The following is a 20,012-nucleotide window of genomic DNA, read 5'->3' on the forward strand; positions in this document are numbered from 1 at the left end:
ATAGACATTCTGTAAGACATTAATATGATTTTCCACCCACAGGGTGAAATTGAAAGTCAAAAGAAACAGGGTTGCTTGTTTCTTTCATGTATTTCAAAAAGTATTTGGTTACTGTTACGTGTTTACTTAAAAAAGCACAAGTTATAGCCTTCATCCTGGAAGAAATAGTATTTATATGTTAGAATAGTGATGTATAAATGCCAAATTGATTTTTAGATATTTAGCAATCAGTGCCTACAGGAAGATTTTTTGACCTAATGGTTAGAAGTAAACAGGTTATTTTGCTTCTGAGGTATATAGACATACATATAGAATCTATTACTGATGGTTTAAATAATATGTTAGAACAAAGGTCCATTGAGGCCAGTGAAATAGGTATTACCTTTACAGTTGTACCTTTTTGTTGTACTTTTGTGGTACTTTTATTTTAAAAAAAAAAGTTCTCGGGGCGCCTGGGTGGCGCAGTCGGTTAAGCGTCCGACTTCAGCCAGGTCACGATCTCACGGTCCGTGAGTTCGAGCCCCGCGTCAGGCTCTGGGCTGATGGCTCAGAGCCTGGAGCCTGTTTCTGATTCTGTGTCTCCCTCTCTCTCTGTCCCTCCGCAGTTCATGCTCTGTCTCTCTCTGTCCCACAAATAAATAAAAAAACATTGAAAAAAAAAAAAAAAAAAGAAAAAAAAAAAGTTCTCTTAAGCCACTAAGTAAAACATGATCATAATATATGTGCTTGTTTTGAACATTTTTATGAATTTGAATTTTCCTTGTTTCAGATTTAGTGGAGTTTAACTTGGGTAGTCCCAAGAATGTGGGTCCCTTCCTTGCGGTGGACCAGAAGCACAACATCCTGCTCAAATATCGCTGCCATGGTCCACCCATCCGTTTTACAACTGTCTTTAGCAATGAGCTTCGTTATGTGGCAAATGAGCTGAATGGCATCGTGGGAGGGAAGAACACAGTGGTTGCCATAGCTATATGGTCTCATTTCAGCACCTTCCCTTTGGAAGTGTATATCCGGCGGCTCAGGAATATCCGTCGAGCAGTGGTCCAGCTCCTGGATCGAAGCCCTAAGACTGTGATAGTCATCCGGACAGCCAATGCCCAAGAGCTGGGGCCTGAAGTGAGCCTTTTCAACAGTGACTGGTACAACTTCCAGCTGGACACCATCCTTCGGAAGATGTTCTCAGGGGTTGGAGTGTATCTTGTTGATGCCTGGGAGATGACCCTGGCTCATTATTTACCCCACAAGCTACATCCGGATGAAGTTATTGTGAAGAACCAACTGGACATGTTCTTGTCCTTTGTGTGCCCCTTGGAGACCTAGCTTGCCCTGGAAGGAACTGGAGGAATCACATTTTCTGCATTAGAGACAGGTTATGGGAGGCATGGAGATATTGCTGCTACTGATATGTACAAAATTTCAGAAAGAGCTGGACTTTATATAATGATTTGTAAGGAGCTTAGAAAATGCAGGTTGCATTTATATCTACCTACAGGATTTATTCCAATCTTTACATAGCCATGGGAGAACCATTATTAACAACATCTACGCACTGTATTGCCCTTGTAACCAAAGATGCTAATGAGTGTGTTTAAGTTAGCCTCTCCGGAGAGGGGAGATTACTATGCTAAAAACTGAAAAATGTTCTGACCTAAATGGTTGGTAGTGGAGTGTTTGTAGCTTATCTGGTAAGGGCGATTGTGCTTATCTGCATGAATAGCACCGGTGGGTCCATCTTCAGTGTGATGAACTGATGAGGCTTATGGTTAGGGGCTCCTGTGACACACTGGAGCCTGCTGTGTCTCAGGAGTTTCTCTTGATTCACCTTTTTTGAATTACTTGAAAAGGCCAGTATCTTTGGTTAGAATTTTTTAGTGAGAACATTTACAGTGTTCTGCTTTTATCTAGAAAAGAAGCAAAAGGGGAATACGAAAGCGGTTAATATGAAATCTGTGTGTTACACTGATACTTGCATTGGGCGGTTGTTACTTACTTGATTCAGCTAAATTTTACATGACGAATACTTTAAAATAATCACTTTTGGAACTGGAAGGGGGAAATGTATAAATGGAAATTTATTTTTGTGTTTTGAAGTTTGAGGGTTTTAAGAATTGACTTTTATGTAAAGAACGCCGTTGTTTATTATAAACTTGTACAAGTTACTTCCATCAATTTCAAGTGTTTCTTTTTTGGTTGTTAGTTTGGATCACATACCAACATTAGAAATGAAAATCTAATTAGAAGTTAGATATTGAGATCTGTAACAAGTATTTCTTGATGGGGACATAAGGTACACACATTCTGTCATGCTTGGAAGTAAAAAACTGCTATCTTAAGATACTATCAATTTTACTTGACTGTCTTTGCCTTATTGATTTTAAATGGGTTTAGGCTAGCATGGGGCCATTTAGGAAGCACTGTTTTCTTTTTGAGCCAGAATGGATTACAATCTAGTTTTAGTTATCCCTAAATGGACATATGAAGAGACTGGAGAGGCTTTAGAGATGAAGACTGATGCTAAAAGCATTCTCTTAGGAAAATGGGTCGAGGAATTTGGAGTTAAGAAGTTTTTTTTAATGTTTATTTATTTTTGAGAGAGAGAGACACAGAGTGTGAGTGGGGAATGGGTCAAGGAATTTGGGGTTTAAAAATTTTTTTAATGTTTTTTTTATTTTTGAGAGAGAGACACACACAGAATGTGAGTGGGGGAGGGTCAGAGAGCAAGAGAGACACAGAATCCAAGCAGGTTCCAGGCTCTGAGCTGTCAGCACAGAGCCCGACGCAGGGCTTGAACTCAACTGTGAGATCATGACCTGAGCCGAAGTCAGATGCTTAACTAACTGAGCCACCCAGGAGCCCCAAGGAATTTGGAGTTTTAACTTAAAGAGTGTAGGGACGCCTGGGTGGCTCAGTCATTAAGCATCTGACTTTGGCTAGGGTCATGATCACTTGGTTCATGAGTTCGTGCCCCACATCAGGTGAGCTTGAGGCCTGCTTCAGGGGAGCCCTGCTTCTCTCTCTCTCCATACCCCTCATGGGATTCTCTCTCTCGGCTCCTTGATCACTTGCACTCTCTCTCAAAAACAAACAGACAGACAAAAACAAAAAAAAAAAACGTCCTTTCTTAGACTTGAGGGCCATCTTCAAATTTGTAAAATATGTATATGGGGAAAAATATTTTTAACTTATTTTGAGGCTAAGGCTCACCAACAAGTAGTTAAACATATTAAGATTGCTTAATTTTAATGGTCTTTAAGCTTTAGTGTCTGAGAATCGCCTGGACTATTTGATAAAAATACAGGATGCCTCTGGGAACTGTGGAATCAGACTTTGCTACAAGCATCCAGTGATTTTGATGCAATGGCAGTATTCTACACTTTGAGAAATACCAACTAAGGGAAGAAGGAAGATAGAACTAAGGAAATAATATTGCTTGTCTATTATTTCCTGGGCTTAATCCCTAACATTTAATCCTGATCACCATCTAGTAGTGTAAGTGATATTAGGTACATTTTATAGATGAACTTGAGTTTGGATTTGAACAAGGTATGTGAGAGTGCATAGCCCTTTGCAACTACAACTTGTTGGACTTTTGTAAAGAGAGATGTTCTTTTTCATATAAGGACTTTTGAGCATTTTCTAAAAGATTGCTGGAGGAGGCTGAGGCATCATCTTCCCAGGAGAATTTCAATTTCCACTGCCTCTCCAGGGCTTTGGAGTGACATTTCTTGTTTGTGCAAATGGTTTCTTGTGACCTCGTCCAGCTTCTATTACTTTTTGATTTAGTTATAAAAGGTCCTGAAGATTTGATGACATAGTTTCTTGATGTATTCTAATTCACTTTGTGCCTTTTCTAATTTGTCTTTCTATCCTCTGGTGTGGAAGTTTAAAAAAAAATGCCTAAGTGTGGAGTTTGGAATATTACCTAAATCTTTCTCAGAACAATTAGATACAGTATTTTAATTTCTTCTGAAAAGTGTATTTTAGGCTAGTACCACACAGTTGTAAATATTAGCATGCCAGCAAAATAATATAGTTTTATATATTTTCCATTATAAATATAAAGGACATCATTGTTTTTAGAAACTAAAATCTAGACAAAGAAAATCTATGCAAAGAATCTATAATTCTATCATCTGAATGTGGTACGCATTAGCATTTTGGTATATTTTCTTCCTGGTTTTTTTAAAACCACATAGCTATAAACACAGATAATATGTAATTTGTATCTGTGTTTTTTTATTTAGCATACAAATATTTTTCTGTGTTAAATAGTCTTCATAACTGAATTATAAAAGTCTGCCCAACAGTTTAGCTAATATCATTATTTACATAAGTCGGCCATTATGGTTGGGCATTTAGGTTTAAAATAAAATATTAAGGGGTCCCTGGGTGGCTCAGTCGGTTGAGCATCGGACTTTGGCTCAGGTCATGATTTCATGGTTTGTGGGTTTGAGCCCTGTGTCGGGCTCTGTGCTGACAGCTCAGAGCCTGGAGCCTTCTTTGGATTCTGTGTCTCCCTCTCTCTTTGCCCTTACTCTGCTCACACTCTGTCTCTGTCTCTCTCTCTCTCAAAAATAAACATTAAAAAATTTTTTTAAATAAAATATTAAAATGGGTTTATATGTAATTTCTTTGGATTAAATGTCATATAGGTTAAAATTCATATGGATTTTTATTTTGGAATGACAGCATTAATTTCACTTAGTGGATCTCCTCATTTTCTAGAACTCGATTGATTTGATGCTATTTGTGAAAGGAAGAATCCATAATAAGGCCCTTCTATGCAAATTATATTTTTTAGAAGTTACCTTATTAAGGGTAACCTTTCATTAGCAATACAAAACAGATCTTTGGTGTTCTGGTATGATCAATTTTACCATTCCGAGCAATCACTATTTTATTAAATACCAGTTGACTAACACTTCGGGGTTTCAGGTATTAAGTTTCAGATTGATACATTGGGGTGCTTAAGAATATATGGTAAACCTTGACATATCCATGTTACATGCCAGAGGTGAGTCTGTTTCTGGGCCCTGTTAAAGGAAAAAGTTATTACTGAGAGAGGCACAGGGAAATTAACACCCCACCCCCCGAAAAGAGTGCTCAGCATTTCCTTTGGGTTAATTCAGTTTATTAACAGTAGCTAGTTGCTCATGCTAGAAATTCCGCTTTTTAAAAAAAATTTTTTTAATGTTTTTATTTTTGAGAGAGAGACAGTGCAAGCAGGGGATGAGCAGAGACAGAGAGGGAGACACAGAATCAGAAGCAGGCTCCAGGCTCAGAGCTGTCTGCAGAGAGCCTCACACTGGCCTCCAACTAGAAATTCCACTTTAAATGTATTCATTCCCTTGTGTTAAACATTATTCTCTTCAGTTTAGGTCTAGAGTGCAGTTCTCAGTGCCCTTAGAATGCCTGACTGTTCAATGTACACTAAACACGATTTTGAAGGTGTTCTTTTTCTCTTTGAAAGTGAGACCACAGTCCCTGAGCACGAGGAGCACCTAGGAATTGTGGGAAGCTGGGGTGGTGGTGGCGGTGGAAGATAAAAGAGTTGCTTCAGGCGGAAGTTTATGGGATACAAAAGGTAGAAGGGCAGAAAGTGAACTTTCTAATCTGTGTCTTGAAAATGCAATTACATTTTAACTGTTTTAAAAAGTGTGAATTTAAGTATAATATTTTCCTTTATAATATTCTCCATCAAATGAGAAGAAGTCAGACTTCTTTGAAGAAGGGCCTTCTGTTAAAGTTTTAAGGACCTTCTGGTGTTCAGCTCCAGATGCCGATTCCTATCGGAGAATCAGACATTTCCTGTCTAATTATAAAGCTGGATTGGAACTGTAACACGGCTGGGGGGAAGGGGCGGGAAGCAGTGCAGGGAGTAGTTGTTAAGTGTCCCAGAAGGAAAAGGAGTCACAGTGAAACCAAATGTCATAGGCAAAATCCTTTAAGTGTTGTGCAATAGTTCATTCTCTCTTCAACCCACTCTAACCCCCCTGCCCTGCGCCGGTGAAACTAACGCGATCTTCTAGTTACAGACCCACTGATTTATAGATGTCTCACATTGTCCCAGGTTGTCCTTGTCTTTGAAGGCACGCGATCGCTCTACTACTTTTTGATTGCCATATTTTGAAAAGCTGTGTCGTAGAAAGTATCTACCTGCTCCCAACCTCTCCCCCGCATCTAGAAGCCACAAAGAGAAAGCTAAATAAGAAGAGGTGAATCAAATGAGGGGGGGCAACGCTAATGCCCGGTGTGGATTCATTGAGAATTTAAAAAGGTATCCCTAAGAAAAATGTTTTGTTTTTAGATTTGCTTCTGATTCCTCCGCGGGATTCCAGTCCAGCTCTTGGAGCCGGCCCTCTCGGGGAATGTCCGGGACTCGGGTCGGTACCTTTTTGGCTTGGGAATTTCCAGTATGCAGAAAAAAATCCACAAACCTAGTCCTCGTTGCCCCCTCCCCGCCTCCTCAGCCCCTCCTCTGTGCCCACGCAACCTTTCGAACGACAGTCTGTATTCTGTATTTTAGAAAATAGGTCCTTAGCTTCCCCCGCCCCCATTTAGAGTGATGAACAGAAAGCGGACGCTATAAAGGGGGACAGGGAGAGGGGCTGGCCTCTTCTTGCCATGAGGTCAGACGCTGAGTTTTAGAGAAAAAGGCTGCTTAACTGCTGCTGCTTATCATGTAACCTCAAAAGGAAACTGATCATCTTTCTCATGCTCTCACGTACTTGGGTTATTATCGCTGATTACAGCTGGAAACAATTGATTTGCCTTTACGTATTTCTATGACTTGGCTCTTCAAACACAAAGGTATATTTTTATTATTTGATATTTGGTATGAAAAACTATCTTAAATGCTAAGCTTTTACTTTTCTTTTCCCATATTCAGATTCTTTCCTTTGAAATCAGTCTCTGATACTTGGGTGATCATACTTGTTTTGGGGCAAAATATTGGGGGGCAGGTTTTGGGGGAAAGGAAATCAAGGATGTTTCTATAGCTTGGTAATGGCCATGAATCACATCTGTTTGCCTTGAAAGCTCAGGAAGGACTAAGATGCTGGTGGAGGAGATAAATAGGATGCCTGATGGAAGCGTCATAAATCTGATGTAACAATTTATCTTTAGTCTGTGATGTTGGACTATGATACCCCAAGGCAGAAATCTCCCAGGAGGTTTGAGTGTGGATTTAGAAGTGTGTTTTCTCATTTAATGCCCTCATTAACTCTTATGTTAACCCTGTAAAATTAAAGAAAAGTATTACAAGACCATTTTATGAATGAAGGAAAGCCTGAACTTTGTTGACCTGGCTGGACCCCCAGATTTATAACAATCTGTATAAAGAATTTGAAGGAATTTTGTGTGAATAAAACACATTTCTAGGTAGGGTGGATTAGAGATTCTCTCCACCGGGATTAGTGGATTAGTAAACTGGCCATCAGGTGGGTGTGTCCCAAAGTGCATGACATTTATTATGTACATTTAAGCACTTGATAATATATATTCCCCTACTTTAAATCTGCCTTCAAAAGAAATACATATTCTGGGCAGGTGAAATATATTTTGCCTCTCTCACATAGTAGGTTGTTTAGACGATAAAAGGAGAGAAACATTTGCAAGGCTTATTCACTACCCTCAGCAATCTCTGACAGAGGAGCGGATGGAGCTCACAGATCATCTAAATATGCAGATAATCCTGAATCTTTATTTGGCTTCAGGATACAATGTATGATCCACCATCCACTCTCCATTTTGCTTAGTCACAGTTGGGCAGGGTGCGGGGGAAGAACCTTGGGACCACAGAAGAGTCAGTCTGGGGTGAGTCGCACAAGAAATCAATGCATGGCACGTACAATGTCGAATGTTTCACAGCATACTATCTAGCATGGAGATGGTGACCATGGTCAGCGTAATTTAGTTGCTCAGATGCAGACTATTCCTTACTGAGGAAATGGAGGCAAACTTTTCTTATTCTGTTTTGGCCTGAAAGAAGTCCTGCTCTCAGAAAGCAAAAGAAACCCTCTCAGAAGTTAAAGAGCCAATGGAGAGCACTACTGAGGGGGAAGATTTTCTATTATTCTGAGACCCACAATGAATTGTTCCTGAGAAAACCATTCCCTTTGGCTTATAGCTGACTGATCTGGTGGCCTCTTGATTTCTCCCCCACAGGTTAACAGGAAGATCAGGAGGCTGAACTTTGACCTTTTGGCTTTCTTGGCCTGATGATGAACGCCTAAGGGTGAGAAAGGCAGATATTCCTAACCTAGTGGGGTGTAGATATTACCTTGGCCTTGGCTGATGTAGTTGAAAAGGGCAGTGGGATGTTTTCTAAAATTTATAAGATTCTTAGATATCTTAAATCAGTCATTTTTTGAATTTGCCTCAAAGTTACTGCGAATTTTACTTATAGGCATTTTACTGTGATTTCTTGTGAACTAAGGCTTTTTGGTAGTTTAGTACGCTTTTCACCTATTTGAATTTCCACTATTTTCTATGAGAGGAGGACACGACGCATACGTCTAATAGGGGAATTCAGCTCTCTGCTGACTGGCAGTTTCGGAGTTATGTAATCTTTAACAGGCTCAGAGAGCATTATGCCTCCTATGGTTTTGGTGAAGCCACTCATTAAAGCTAGCATATGTGGTTTCTGATTAAAGCACTTCCTGTTCCTTTAATTTGTGACTGTGAGGTAAAACACTTTCCTTCCAAATTTAGCAGATGAAAATATTTTACTGCTCCTTTGGGGGAGTTAGTAATAGGGAATTAACATTTATGAAACATTTGTGTTGGAAGTTGACCACCAAGATCTCATTTAGCCTTCATAATGGCATCTGAGGTAGACATAATTAGCTTTACTTTATAGATGAGGAAATTGAGGCTCAGAGGGATTGAGCCATTGGTTCAAGATGCCCGAGGTAGTAAGTGGGAGAGCTTGGATTTGAATCTGAGGGGGTTGTCTCTATAGCTTGCACCCTTACCACCAGGCCATTGGGATATCAGCAGAGTACAATGGGGAGAGGTCAACCTCTTTCCAGGGCTCTGATTTCCCCAGGGTCCTTCCCTTTCTCTAGCTCACATCTGGCTACCTACCCGCTGCTTCCTGTTCAGATTTAACTGATAAAGTTGCCATTGATAACCACATAAGCCTTCCTATTTTAAGAAGACCCTAAAAAAATCTTTTGTACCTGCAAGAGTAAATCTGTCTGGTAGAATCTGTCTGATGAGATTGGCTGGGTTAGTGGATGAGGGAAGCCATTTTCGCACACAACACTTGCGATTACAAAGTAAAGGGAATCCTGCCCTTTGTTTACCTTGCCCCTCGAAGGGACGTTTCTTTTCTGTGCTAAAAAAGCTGAGGCTTGGAAGAACACTGCTAGTCAAAGCTCTGGTGAAGGGCCCACTGCTACTGCTTCTGGAGAGGAGCTGCGGGCACCTAACAAACCCATTTACCTGCTCTCTACCATCCCTGTTAATGCACAGTAAGTGAAGTAACTACCTGAATTACCTTATTTCAGAGTAGCCCCAAAGATAGAAATTTGCATGTTTTGTATCTGTTGGTTTTTTTAACAGTTTTGTATGATCTTTTTCTAGTTTGCATTTCCTTTAGGCCCTATAGAGTATGATTGGGGTAATTAATCTACTTAGTTAAGAAATCAAATGCTCACGGGGCACCTGGGTGGCTCAGTCGGTTGAGCGTCCGACTTCGGCTCAGGTCATGATCTCACGGTCCGTGAGTTCGAGCCCCGCGTCGGGCTCTGTGCTGACAGCTCAGAGCCTGGAGCCTGTTTTGGATTCTGTGTCTCCCTCTCTCTCTGCCCCTCCCCTGTTCATGCTCTGTCTCTCTGTATCTCAAAAATAAATAAACGTTAAAAAAAAAAAAAGAAATAAAATGCTCTGATGAATTAAGGAAGAATTTTGATAGACATCTTGTAAAGCAGTTCTTCTCAAACTTTAATATGCGTAAGAATTATCTGAAGATCTTGTTGAACTACAGGTTCTGTGTCAGTAGGTCTAAGGCGGAGCTTATCATCTGGCATTTTTAATAAGTTCCCGTGTGGTAATAGTTCGCCTGAGGTCCACACTTTGAGTAGCAAAATTACAAGGCTCCTTAAATTCTATAATAAGAAAAATTATGGATTTTTTTCTTTAAAATTTATATATGTCATTTTACCATGTAGAAAAGTAAATTCTGTCATGGTTATGTAAAACAGCAGTGGTGATGCTACATTCTTTTTTTAAAAAAAAATTTATTTAAATCCAAGTTAGTTAAAATATGGTGTAATAATGTTTTTAGGAGTAGAATTTAGTGATTCATCACTTACATATAATACCCAGTGCTCATCCCAACAAATGCCCTCCTTAATGCCCATCACCCATTTAGCCCATCCCTGCACCCAACACCCCTCTAGCAAACCTCAGTTTGTTCACTGTATTTAAGAGTATCTTATGGTTTGCCTCCCTCTCTGTCTTTAGCTTATTTTTCCTTCCCTTCCCCTATGTTCATCTGTTGTGTTTCTTAAATTCCACATATGAGTGAAATCGTGATATTTATCTTTCTCTGACTTATTTTGCTTAGCATAATACATTCTAGTTCTATCCATGTTGTTGCAAATGGAAAGATTTTATGCTTTTGGATTGCTGAGTAATATTCCATTGTATATATATATCGCATCTTCTTTATCCGTTCATCAGTTGATGGGCATTTGCTGATAGTACTGCTATAAACATTAGGGTGCATGTGCCCCTTCGAATAGGAAATGCTACATTCTAATACATGATACCAAATATCTGAATTAAACTTTTGTGAAATTTTGTTAATCATCTAAGTGTTATATCTATACAATGGCAACTTCCAGATGTTTGAAGACACTAAAAATGAATTTCTCACTTTTTGTTCAGAAGTTTAGTAGTGTGCAGACACTTTTAATATTGCTGTAAGACTTTTGGACACATTTTAGCATTGGTTAGTATGTGTGCATCCCCAGTCCTGTGATTATGTCAGTCAAATTTGCTGTTTGTCATGGTGCCCATGTTTTTCAAGTGGCTAACACTGTAAATCATGCCTTCTCAAAGAGGGTGATAGTGTTCCCAAGAGGGCAAAATTTATTCTTGGCAGAGGGAAATATCTTAGATATGATGGTGGTTTGTGGCCTTCTAAAGGACCATAATAGTACATAAACAGATATATAGTATATCTGGAGTTCTAAACTTTCATCAGAGGACAGTTAGGGATGAAATGGTTAAAAAGGCTCCATAGGGAACGGGTGTGATAATGAAAGCAAGGTTGGATACACATCTGTAAATGCTCTACATATACTTAGTCAATTGTGGTCAAAAAGGTTTTTCTCGGGGCGCCTGGGTGGCGCAGTCGGTTAAGCGTCCGACTTCAGCCAGGTCACGATCTCGCGGTCCGTGAGTTCGAGCCCCGCGTCAGGCTCTGGGCTGATGGCTCGGAGCCTGGAGCCTGTTTCCGATTCTGTGTCTCCCTCTCTCTCTGCCCCTCCCCCGTTCATGCTCTGTCTCTCTCTGTCCCAAAAATAAAAATAAAAAACGTTGGGAAAAAAAAAAAAAAAAAAAAAAAAAAGGTTTTTCTCTGGCCTGTTCTCTCTTTGTGTCTTGTTTTGTGTCTGCATCATTGCCATAGATTTTTAAAGTATCTACTGCCAGACGGGGGTGATTTCTGGTATTTCCCCCCATATTTCTCTATTTCAGGAATATTTTCTTCTATTATATCCTTAAATGTTTTTACTATTTTAAGAAATTGTCATCAGATATACATGTCATAAAATTTACCATCTTGACTATTTTGAAGTGTATAGTACAATGGCATTAGGTTAATTCACAGTGTAGTCTAACCATCACTATGATTCATCTTCAGAAATTTTTCATCTTCTTAGACTGAAAATCCACATGCACAGAACAGTACTTCCTATTCCCCTCCAAGCCTTCAGCCCTTGGCAACCACCATTCTACTTTCTATCTCTATGAAGTTGACTAAGTGCTTCATGTAGGTGGAATCATACAGTATTTGTCCTTTTGTGACTAGCTTATTTCACTTGGGATGTCTTCAAAGTCCATCCATGTTGTAGCATGTGTCAAAAATTCCTTCTTTTATAAGGCTGAATAATATTCCATTGTATGAATATACCCCATTTCGTTTATCCATCCATTCCTCAGTGGTCAGTTGGCTTGCTTCTACCTTTTGGTCGTTGTGAATAATGCTGCTATGAATATGGGTGTACGAGAATCTGTGTGAGTTCCTGCTTTCAATTCTTTTGGGTGGTACCTAGATGTGGAATTGCTAGATCATATGGTAATTCTATGTTTAATATTTGAGGAACTGCTGTACCGTTTTCTATAGCACCAGGACGATTGCTTTTTCACTCATTTTGTGCAGTATTTTGCAGAGTGCAGTGAAAAGGTGTTTATACCATGAATGTATGACAGAAAATGATGTGAAGATCAGAGTAAATAATCTGCTGAATGATTCACCACCATGACTATTAAAACAAATCAGCCTCTCCTACACACTCACCCTTGCCTGTCCACGTACTATAATGTATATACTTACAAACAAGTGCTTGGCTGGGAATAACTCGTATGGGAGTCGAGGCAATGCATTTAGATTCTATATGGGTCAGATCCTTTTGAAAATGTACACCCCTTGCCATGGATTCCCACATTTAAAAGAAACCTGGAGAGACTTGTGGGATGTTCAAGGATCAGAGCTACAGAGGTGACCCACAGATGCAAATGAAGGTTGACTGAACTGAGAACACCTTGAGTATGGGAATTGTGTGCCTTCAGATTTTCACCCTCCTCTTCTTCTCCTCTACTTTCCCCTCTCACCTTTGCAATATAAGCACATGGTCACTCCACGAGGTTTGGTTCAACACAGAATGGGGGAAAAAAAACCCAGAATGACCCAGAATGATAAAAAAGGTGAATTTTAAATTATTTTCTGATCTGTGAAATACTATTTTGAACACTGTAAGAAGTTTCTATTTCATACCTTTGTCAAGGGTAAAGGAGGTGGGTCTAATTAGGGAAGACAAGGTTTGGAAGAAATAAAAAATGATCACTGGGCAAGACTACTGAATTTACCCTCGGCATCTCTAGTATCATGATAGATGATGGAACTATCTGAAGGTGGCAGATGACGATGTATCATGGACCTTGCCAACCCTCCTGCTTTGTGCTGATGTTTCATATCTTTTAAACAGGCAATAAAAACAGTCTTGTTCATCTGTGGCATTGAACACCATCCAGCATTAAGATAAGAAAGGGGTTCTTAGACACAACACTAATGTCAAAATCTAGGGATGGTGCCAGACTCCAGCCAGACAAAGTGTTTGTAGCAAACAGGTGGGGAAATGTAGGGTGATAATAATGTTGAAGGACTTCCTCTCTCCATCTCATACCTCATTTATGTTTGTCCATTATCCAAACTTCATGGTAGTTCATTTTGGGAGGCCTCTTTTAAAATGCAAATAGCCTTTGGGAAAGATTACTGTTTATGTCGTGGTGTGAATTAATTTTGAAATGCCTTCTTGACGTTTTACTAGAAGGGAAGGGCATGGAGACTGCCCTGCTTAGACTGCAGATATGGAGTGAGATGCAGTAGTAGGAGCAGCACAGGGAGTGGAATGTGAAGGCTAAAATCAAAGTTGATGCCTCCTGTACTCTCTTTCACCTGGCTTCCATATTTCTGTTCATGGTACTACCACTCTATCAATCTTAAGGTGTTGGAGTTACTTCTGGCTCTCTCCTATCATTGATGTGTCCAGTCTGTTGCCAACTCTATGGATTATATGTCAGAAATATTTCTCTGAACAATTCCTCACTTTCTATTCCCATAGGCACCCCTCTTGTTCTATCCTTTAGGACCCGTCAACTTGACTACTGCAGGCTGTCTGTCCTGATCACCTACGTTTCAGCTGTTGCTTTGTCCTTCCTAAAGCATGGCTTTGGTCATGCTTTTCCCAGTTCAAAAATCCTGAATGGCTCCCCATGGCTTATTACATGAACTCCAATGTTTTCAGTGGCATCAAGACTCTGTAGTCAAGTCCACACTTGACTCCATGATTCTCTTCCATATTCTCTTCAAGTTTGGCTGGTGGTCCAAAGAGGCCAGATGCTTAACAATCAAGTATTAAATGGAACTTTGAAAAATGGATAATAATTATAATTATCATCATTGAATGTATACTGCGTTCCCGGAGTTGTGCTAGGCTTATCACGTACACTACCTCATTTAACCTACATACTGACCAAGTGAAGTTAATATTTCCATTTTATGGATCAGAAAACAGTTTTAGAGAAGTTCATTAAAGCTACATGATTGTTAAGTGAATGGAGCTGGGATTTGGACCCAGTTTGTTTGGCTTCAAAACTGTGCTTTTAAGCAAAGGATGAAGAAAATCAGTCAATAATTCTAGCTTGGATAAAAGTTAGGGACAAGAATTGGTGTGCTGTTTTCCAGGATTATGCCTAAGGACTGCATGTTGAGTAGCAAATGGAAGTATGATGGGATAGTGCATTAGTTTGCTAGGGTTGCCATAATACAATCCCACAAACACATATAAATTGGGATATTAGTATCGAAACCATATTGCTAAAATCACACAAGATAATATACAATGTGTGTAAAGTATGTGACACATCCTAGACATTTTAGTTCCTTTCTCACTCCCATAGTTATTATGACCATTGAGTAAACCTCTACCTGTTTGCATGTATATGGTCGGGAGGACCGGGGTGGGATAGATTACATATTGGATCAAAACCCATCTAGTTATAACTTGTGTCTCTATAGCCTCTTCCCCCAGAGTACTTTCACATTTGTGCAGACTTGTTAGGAAGGAGCCCAATGTATTTAACTAAAATCATAATTGCAGAATTTGTAAGTCAGAAAACTATTACTATAGTAAACAGTTCCCAAAGTTGCACTAAATTGGCCATGAGGTTTAGTAAACAAGTTCTCTTGTTAGCATCTTTTCATTTTTTCTCTATTTCTAACAAGCATGCTCAAATTTCCTCTCTTAGCTTCATTCTGGATTTTACAGACTCGTCCTGTTGCCCCGCAGACTGTCTTCTTCCCATCAGCCTATATTTTCCTTTACGGTTTAAAGGTTCCATAAAATTCTAGCAAACAGGGTCTGGGGGACCAACAAAACAAAACAAAACAAAACACCCCCACCCAATCCTTTAATAAAGAGTAGAGGATAGATAGAAACCAGTCATCTGTTAGTGTCATGTGTTGTGTTCACTTTAACTCTCAGAATGCCTGACCAGTGATTCTCAACCCTTTACTCCTCCAGCACCTGGGAGATATGGTACACTCCCACTAGGAAGGTGCAGTCTGGGATCGTGTGGCCCTGGAAAACACTTCCTCAGTGATTCTGATAGTCTTTAAGGAGGAATTCCCCCTCTGTTGGGGAATTATTGCTTTATATTGCTTTACCCCGTAATTCTAGTGCCGTTTATACCACTCAGCCTACCTGAAAAAGAGAGGCTAGATTTAACAAACATCTTCACCTGTGTGAAATACAAATGATTCAGATTACTCTCTCATTGTGATTCCTTAGAAAAACGAAGGAGGGTGGACTTGGTTTAAGTGCCTTTACCACATATAGCTGTATAGATTCCTGTATCATTGTACCTATGTGGGTGCCAACAGTCCATACAAACATATGTTTGTCACTTTTCTTTATAATTTTCTCCAGGAGGAATGCTGGTTGTGGTATTCTGTTAGCGCCCACATAGGTACAATGATAAAAGGATCTTTAAGTACAGATATGGTGAGTAAAAGGAAAAGAGACCTGGCAGAAACCAAGGACACCACAAATCACCTGCCAAGAAAAACTTAAAAAAAAAAAAAAAAGTAGATGCAAACAGATTATCTGATAAGAGTAACCAGATTGCGCAAATGCCTGGATTTTTAAAGAAAGTTGCAGTTTCTCATACATAAATACTGTTACAGAGAAAGGATTAGCGCTCTTGATTTGGGGAAAACACAAACAGAAGCAAAACTAAGTTTTTAGGTTATATATTTCAAGATTCTCAAATACATGTGTCTATGTGTTTATTTATCCAAATGTATTTGTTAAAGAACAACATGTTATTTTAAGATAAAAAGGCAATATTCAGCAATGTATTATCAACTTAAATTCTATTGATCATAAAAATTAACCTATTTATGACTTAATTCAGTAAATATTTATTGGGCATCTAAAATGTTCTGGACTTTGTTCCAGAGTACTGGACAAAAAGACAGTCTATGCTCTCCGGGAGCTTATGTTTTTCTGGAAAAGACAGACAACAATCAAATAGCTAGCTATATAAATATAATGGCAGGTGGTAATAATGTGCTATGAAGACCAACAAAGCAAGGCAGAGGGAGAGAGCCAGGGGTGCTACTTTAGCTAGAGAGGTCCTGGAAAACTATCTCCCAAGCCAATGTTGCAGCAAAGCACTTTGAAAACTGAGTTTTTGTCTTCTATGTTTTTTGAACTCTGAGCAAGCTCTCCCACTCCCACAGATTCACCTCTGACTATATAAAGACTCCAGATTCCTATCTCCAGCTCTGACCTTTTCTCTGAGTTCTAATTCCATGTTGCCAAGTGTATAATCAACAGATCTAAAACCAAGGTTGCCATATTCACCCTTTGCCCCTCTACCCCCACTAAAAGATTGTCTTCATTTTTCTAGAAATTTCTAGAGAAGTTAAAGATTTGACTCTTTCAGCAACTTCATTGCACTGTAGAAGAGTCCAGATAGTTTCTTGTCAAAAATTCTTCCCATCTACCCCCTCTCTCCCCAGGTCCTCATTCTCACTACCATCACATTTAAGAGCAGCTGGAAGTTTGCTTAGGAAAGCCATGATATTCATGTTTTTCCCTGCTTGGCCAAAACTGGATACTATGGCCTCCTATATCATAACTGAAGTCTTATGACTGCTTTTTACAACCTCTAAAATTCAGCTACATCAAACCTATCTGTTATGGACCGAATTGTGTCCCCCGCCTCTGCCCCAAATTTATATGTTAAAGCCCTAACCCCCAGTATCTCAGAATGTGACTCTATTTGGATACAGGGCTTTTAGAGGAGTAATTCAGTTAAAATGAGGCCATTAGGTTGTGCCCTAATCCAATCTGACTGGTGTCTCTAGTAGAAGAGGAAGAGGTGCCAGGAATGAGTGTCCAATCAAGAAAAGGCTATACATGCATCTGGTGAAAAAGGCTTCAGGAAAAAACAACCGTGCTGGCACTTTAATCTTTGACATCCAGCTTCCAGACAGTGAGAAAATAAATCTTTGTTGTTTAAGCCACCCAGTCAATAAACTGAGGCTCAGAGATTAAGGGGCAAGGCCGCACAACTGGTAAGAGCTAGAGCTGAGTCTGCAGGTCTCACACCATGACACTGTAGTGCTTGTAAGCATTGTTGCTTAAAGCAGGAGTTGGCAAACTTTCCATAATGTGCCCAATAGTAAATGTGTTAGGTTCTGCGGACTAAGAGGCAAGGTGGAGGATATTATATAGGCACTTATATAACCATTTAAAATGTAACTATTTAGGGGTGACTGGGTGGCTCTGTCAGTTAAGTGTCTGATCCTTGATTTCGGTTCAGGCCGTGATCTCACAACTTGTGGCATCAAGCCCCACCCATGTCAGGCTCTGTGCTCACAGTGTGGAACCTGCTTGGTTCTCCCTCTCTCTTTGCCTCTCTCCTGCTCGTGTGTGGGTGCTTTCTCTCTCTCAAAAACAAATAAAACTTTAAAAAAAGCAGATATTTAAATTTTTTTTTTTTTAAGTTTTATTTATTTTTGAGACAGAGAGACAGAGTGCGAGCAGGGGAGGAGCAGAGAATCTGAAGCAGGCTCCAGGCTCTGAGCCGTCAGAACAGAGCCGGATGCAGGGCTCAAAGTCACAAACTGCAAGATCATGACCTGAGCCAAAATTGGACACTTAACTGAGCCACCCAGGTGCCCCATAAAAGCAGATATTTAAGACAAAAATCTAAGACTGCCATGAGCATGCCACATCTATGACCAAATCTAAGAATTCCTCTACCCTATTTAGGGAGCCATTGAAGGATCCCTAAGTAGGATCATTAGGATCAGGTTCAATTTCTTAGAATGGATCTAAGGAAGGATAAAGGAAGGATCTTTAGCATCATGTTCAGTCTCTTAGAATGGCAAGTGTCCCAGCCCTGCCTTCCTCACAAGCCTCATCTTCCTCATTAGCTGTAGTAATACCAAATTGAATGGTTTGTCACAGCTCTGACTCTGCACTTCTCTGCTCCCTGTCCTTACCTGGCCAATTCATGCTCATCTTCCCCAATTTTCAGATTAATATCTACCACTCCTGGGGCCTGCCCTGACCTTCCTCCTCCCCACCCTCACTCTCACCCACAGTCTGGCTTAAGGGCCCCTTTTCTGGGTCCCCACACAGACTTCCATCAAAATTTCCATAAATTACCCATTTATGAGTCTGCCTCCTTTACATAAGCTCCCAGGACATGTGTTCCTTGTAATAGCCAACCACCTGTTACTTAATAAATATTTAATTGAATGGCACGTTTTTAAGTAGTTACATTTTATTTATTTATTTTTTGAAAGAGAGAGAGAGAGAGAGAGAGAGACCGAGCATGAGTGGGAGAGAGAGGCAAAGGGAGAGAGAATCTTAAGCAAGCTCCTGGACATGACAGCGTTACTTTGTCCATTAAAAAAAAAAAAAAAAAAAAAAAAAAAAAAATCTGACATATATCCAAGTCAGAATAACCACAGTTTGTCAGTCAAGTAAAATTATTGTTCCAATAAAAACAGTGACTAGTTGAACTCACAACTCAAATGGTATTGAAGTAGAACAAAAGCCAATGTATCATTGTTCAATTCATTCAATCGAATGGGCCAAGTGCTTTTACAGATAATCATTATAGAATATTAAAACTATGTATATTTCAAGGGTCAGTATTTAATAAAATTATTAATTGTTGCTGTTTAATCTAGGATTTTCTTAAGTGAAATTTTTTTTTTTTTAATCTGCGAGTGGGTGGTGGTGATGAATACAATGACCACTATTTCATTCTGTTGCTGCTGCCTTGATTTGTTGTAAGGCATCAGCAGTTTACCCACGACTGCTTTTGTACCATCAGTGTTCCAGGATAAATGATGTGATTCAAAAAGATTATTGTACACTTTGAATGTTTCAGCCCCTCTTACGCTTATTTTCAAGCATTCCTATAAAAGATCTTTGGTGATTAGCCAGTGCTAATACCTGATGAATGCAACCAAAATAGCAAGTCCAGACAGTCCATAGATCTATCCATTGCTAAGGCAAAAATGCAGTATTGCAGGCAAGATCAGCTTTCATGTTTGCAGCTGAATCTTAATTCGATGAGTTGCTATATCACTGGGAAGTACAGGGCCATGGTTTCTTTTGCTGTTTTTTCATCTAGAAGACATTTAGCAAAACAAATTCTCCCAGGCTTTATTCATTTCTCACCTATGATGTTCACTTCTTCAGTGAAGGCAGTATAAATTATTGTACTAAGATACTTCACTGACTTTTTCATCTCCAGTTTGAAAAGTTGCACCAAATGATTTTTGGCATTTGATAAGTTCATTACATCTACATTAAAAAACTGAATACCTTTTTTAAAACTTTGAATGATTGACCTCAATATGGTGTTACAACTTAACCGGCACCATACTATTAAGAAATGTTCTATCGTATAAGATACAATAAGGTGAATAGTTAACATTTATAAAGCCAAGGAAAACATCATATTTTTATTTCTTTTAATCATTTTTAAAAAATGTTTTATTATTTATTTTTGAAAGAGAGAGAGAGAGAGAGAGAGCAAGCTGGGGAGGGGCAGAGAGAGGAACACCCAGAATCTGAAGCAGGCTCCAGGCTCTGAGCTGTCAGCTCAGACCCTGAACTCATGAATTGTGAGATCATGACCTGAGCCAAAGTTGGATGCTTAACTGACTGAACCATCCAGGTCCCCAT

General features: G+C 39.5%; 2 protein-coding genes across 7 annotated transcripts in view; both read left to right on the forward strand.

Annotated features, from left to right (window-relative positions):
- The window catches only part of NXPE3 (neurexophilin and PC-esterase domain family member 3), a 44,259-nt gene extending 41,910 nt beyond the window's left edge, over positions 1 to 2,349 (forward strand). For all 3 annotated transcript variants that reach the window (XM_078452975.2, XM_060640137.3, XM_060640138.3), the window contains one exon: positions 770 to 2,349. In XM_078452975.2, the coding sequence (XP_078309101.1) occupies positions 770 to 1,320 (551 nt within the window). In that variant the 3' untranslated portion in view covers positions 1,321 to 2,349. The remainder of the gene's footprint in view (positions 1 to 769) is intronic.
- A 3,097-nt stretch (positions 2,350 to 5,446) lies between these two features.
- Positions 5,447 to 20,012, forward strand: part of NFKBIZ (NFKB inhibitor zeta) — a 39,245-nt gene continuing 24,679 nt past the window's right edge. Inside the window, exons 1-3 of one of the 4 annotated variants that reach the window (XM_060640136.3) lie at positions 5,447 to 6,215; positions 6,308 to 6,810; positions 8,167 to 8,236. The gene's annotated coding sequence lies outside the window, so the exon portion shown is untranslated. Of the gene's footprint in view, positions 6,811 to 6,863; positions 8,237 to 20,012 lie in introns of those variants that run through there. The other 3 variants (XM_060640135.3, XM_081796576.1, XM_078452974.2) reach the window with 3 other exon arrangements.

This window comes from Panthera onca, chromosome C2 (genome assembly GCF_046562875.1).
Source record: "Panthera onca isolate mPanOnc1 chromosome C2, mPanOnc1 haplotype 2, whole genome shotgun sequence".
Classification (NCBI taxonomy): Eukaryota; Metazoa; Chordata; class Mammalia; order Carnivora; family Felidae; genus Panthera; species Panthera onca.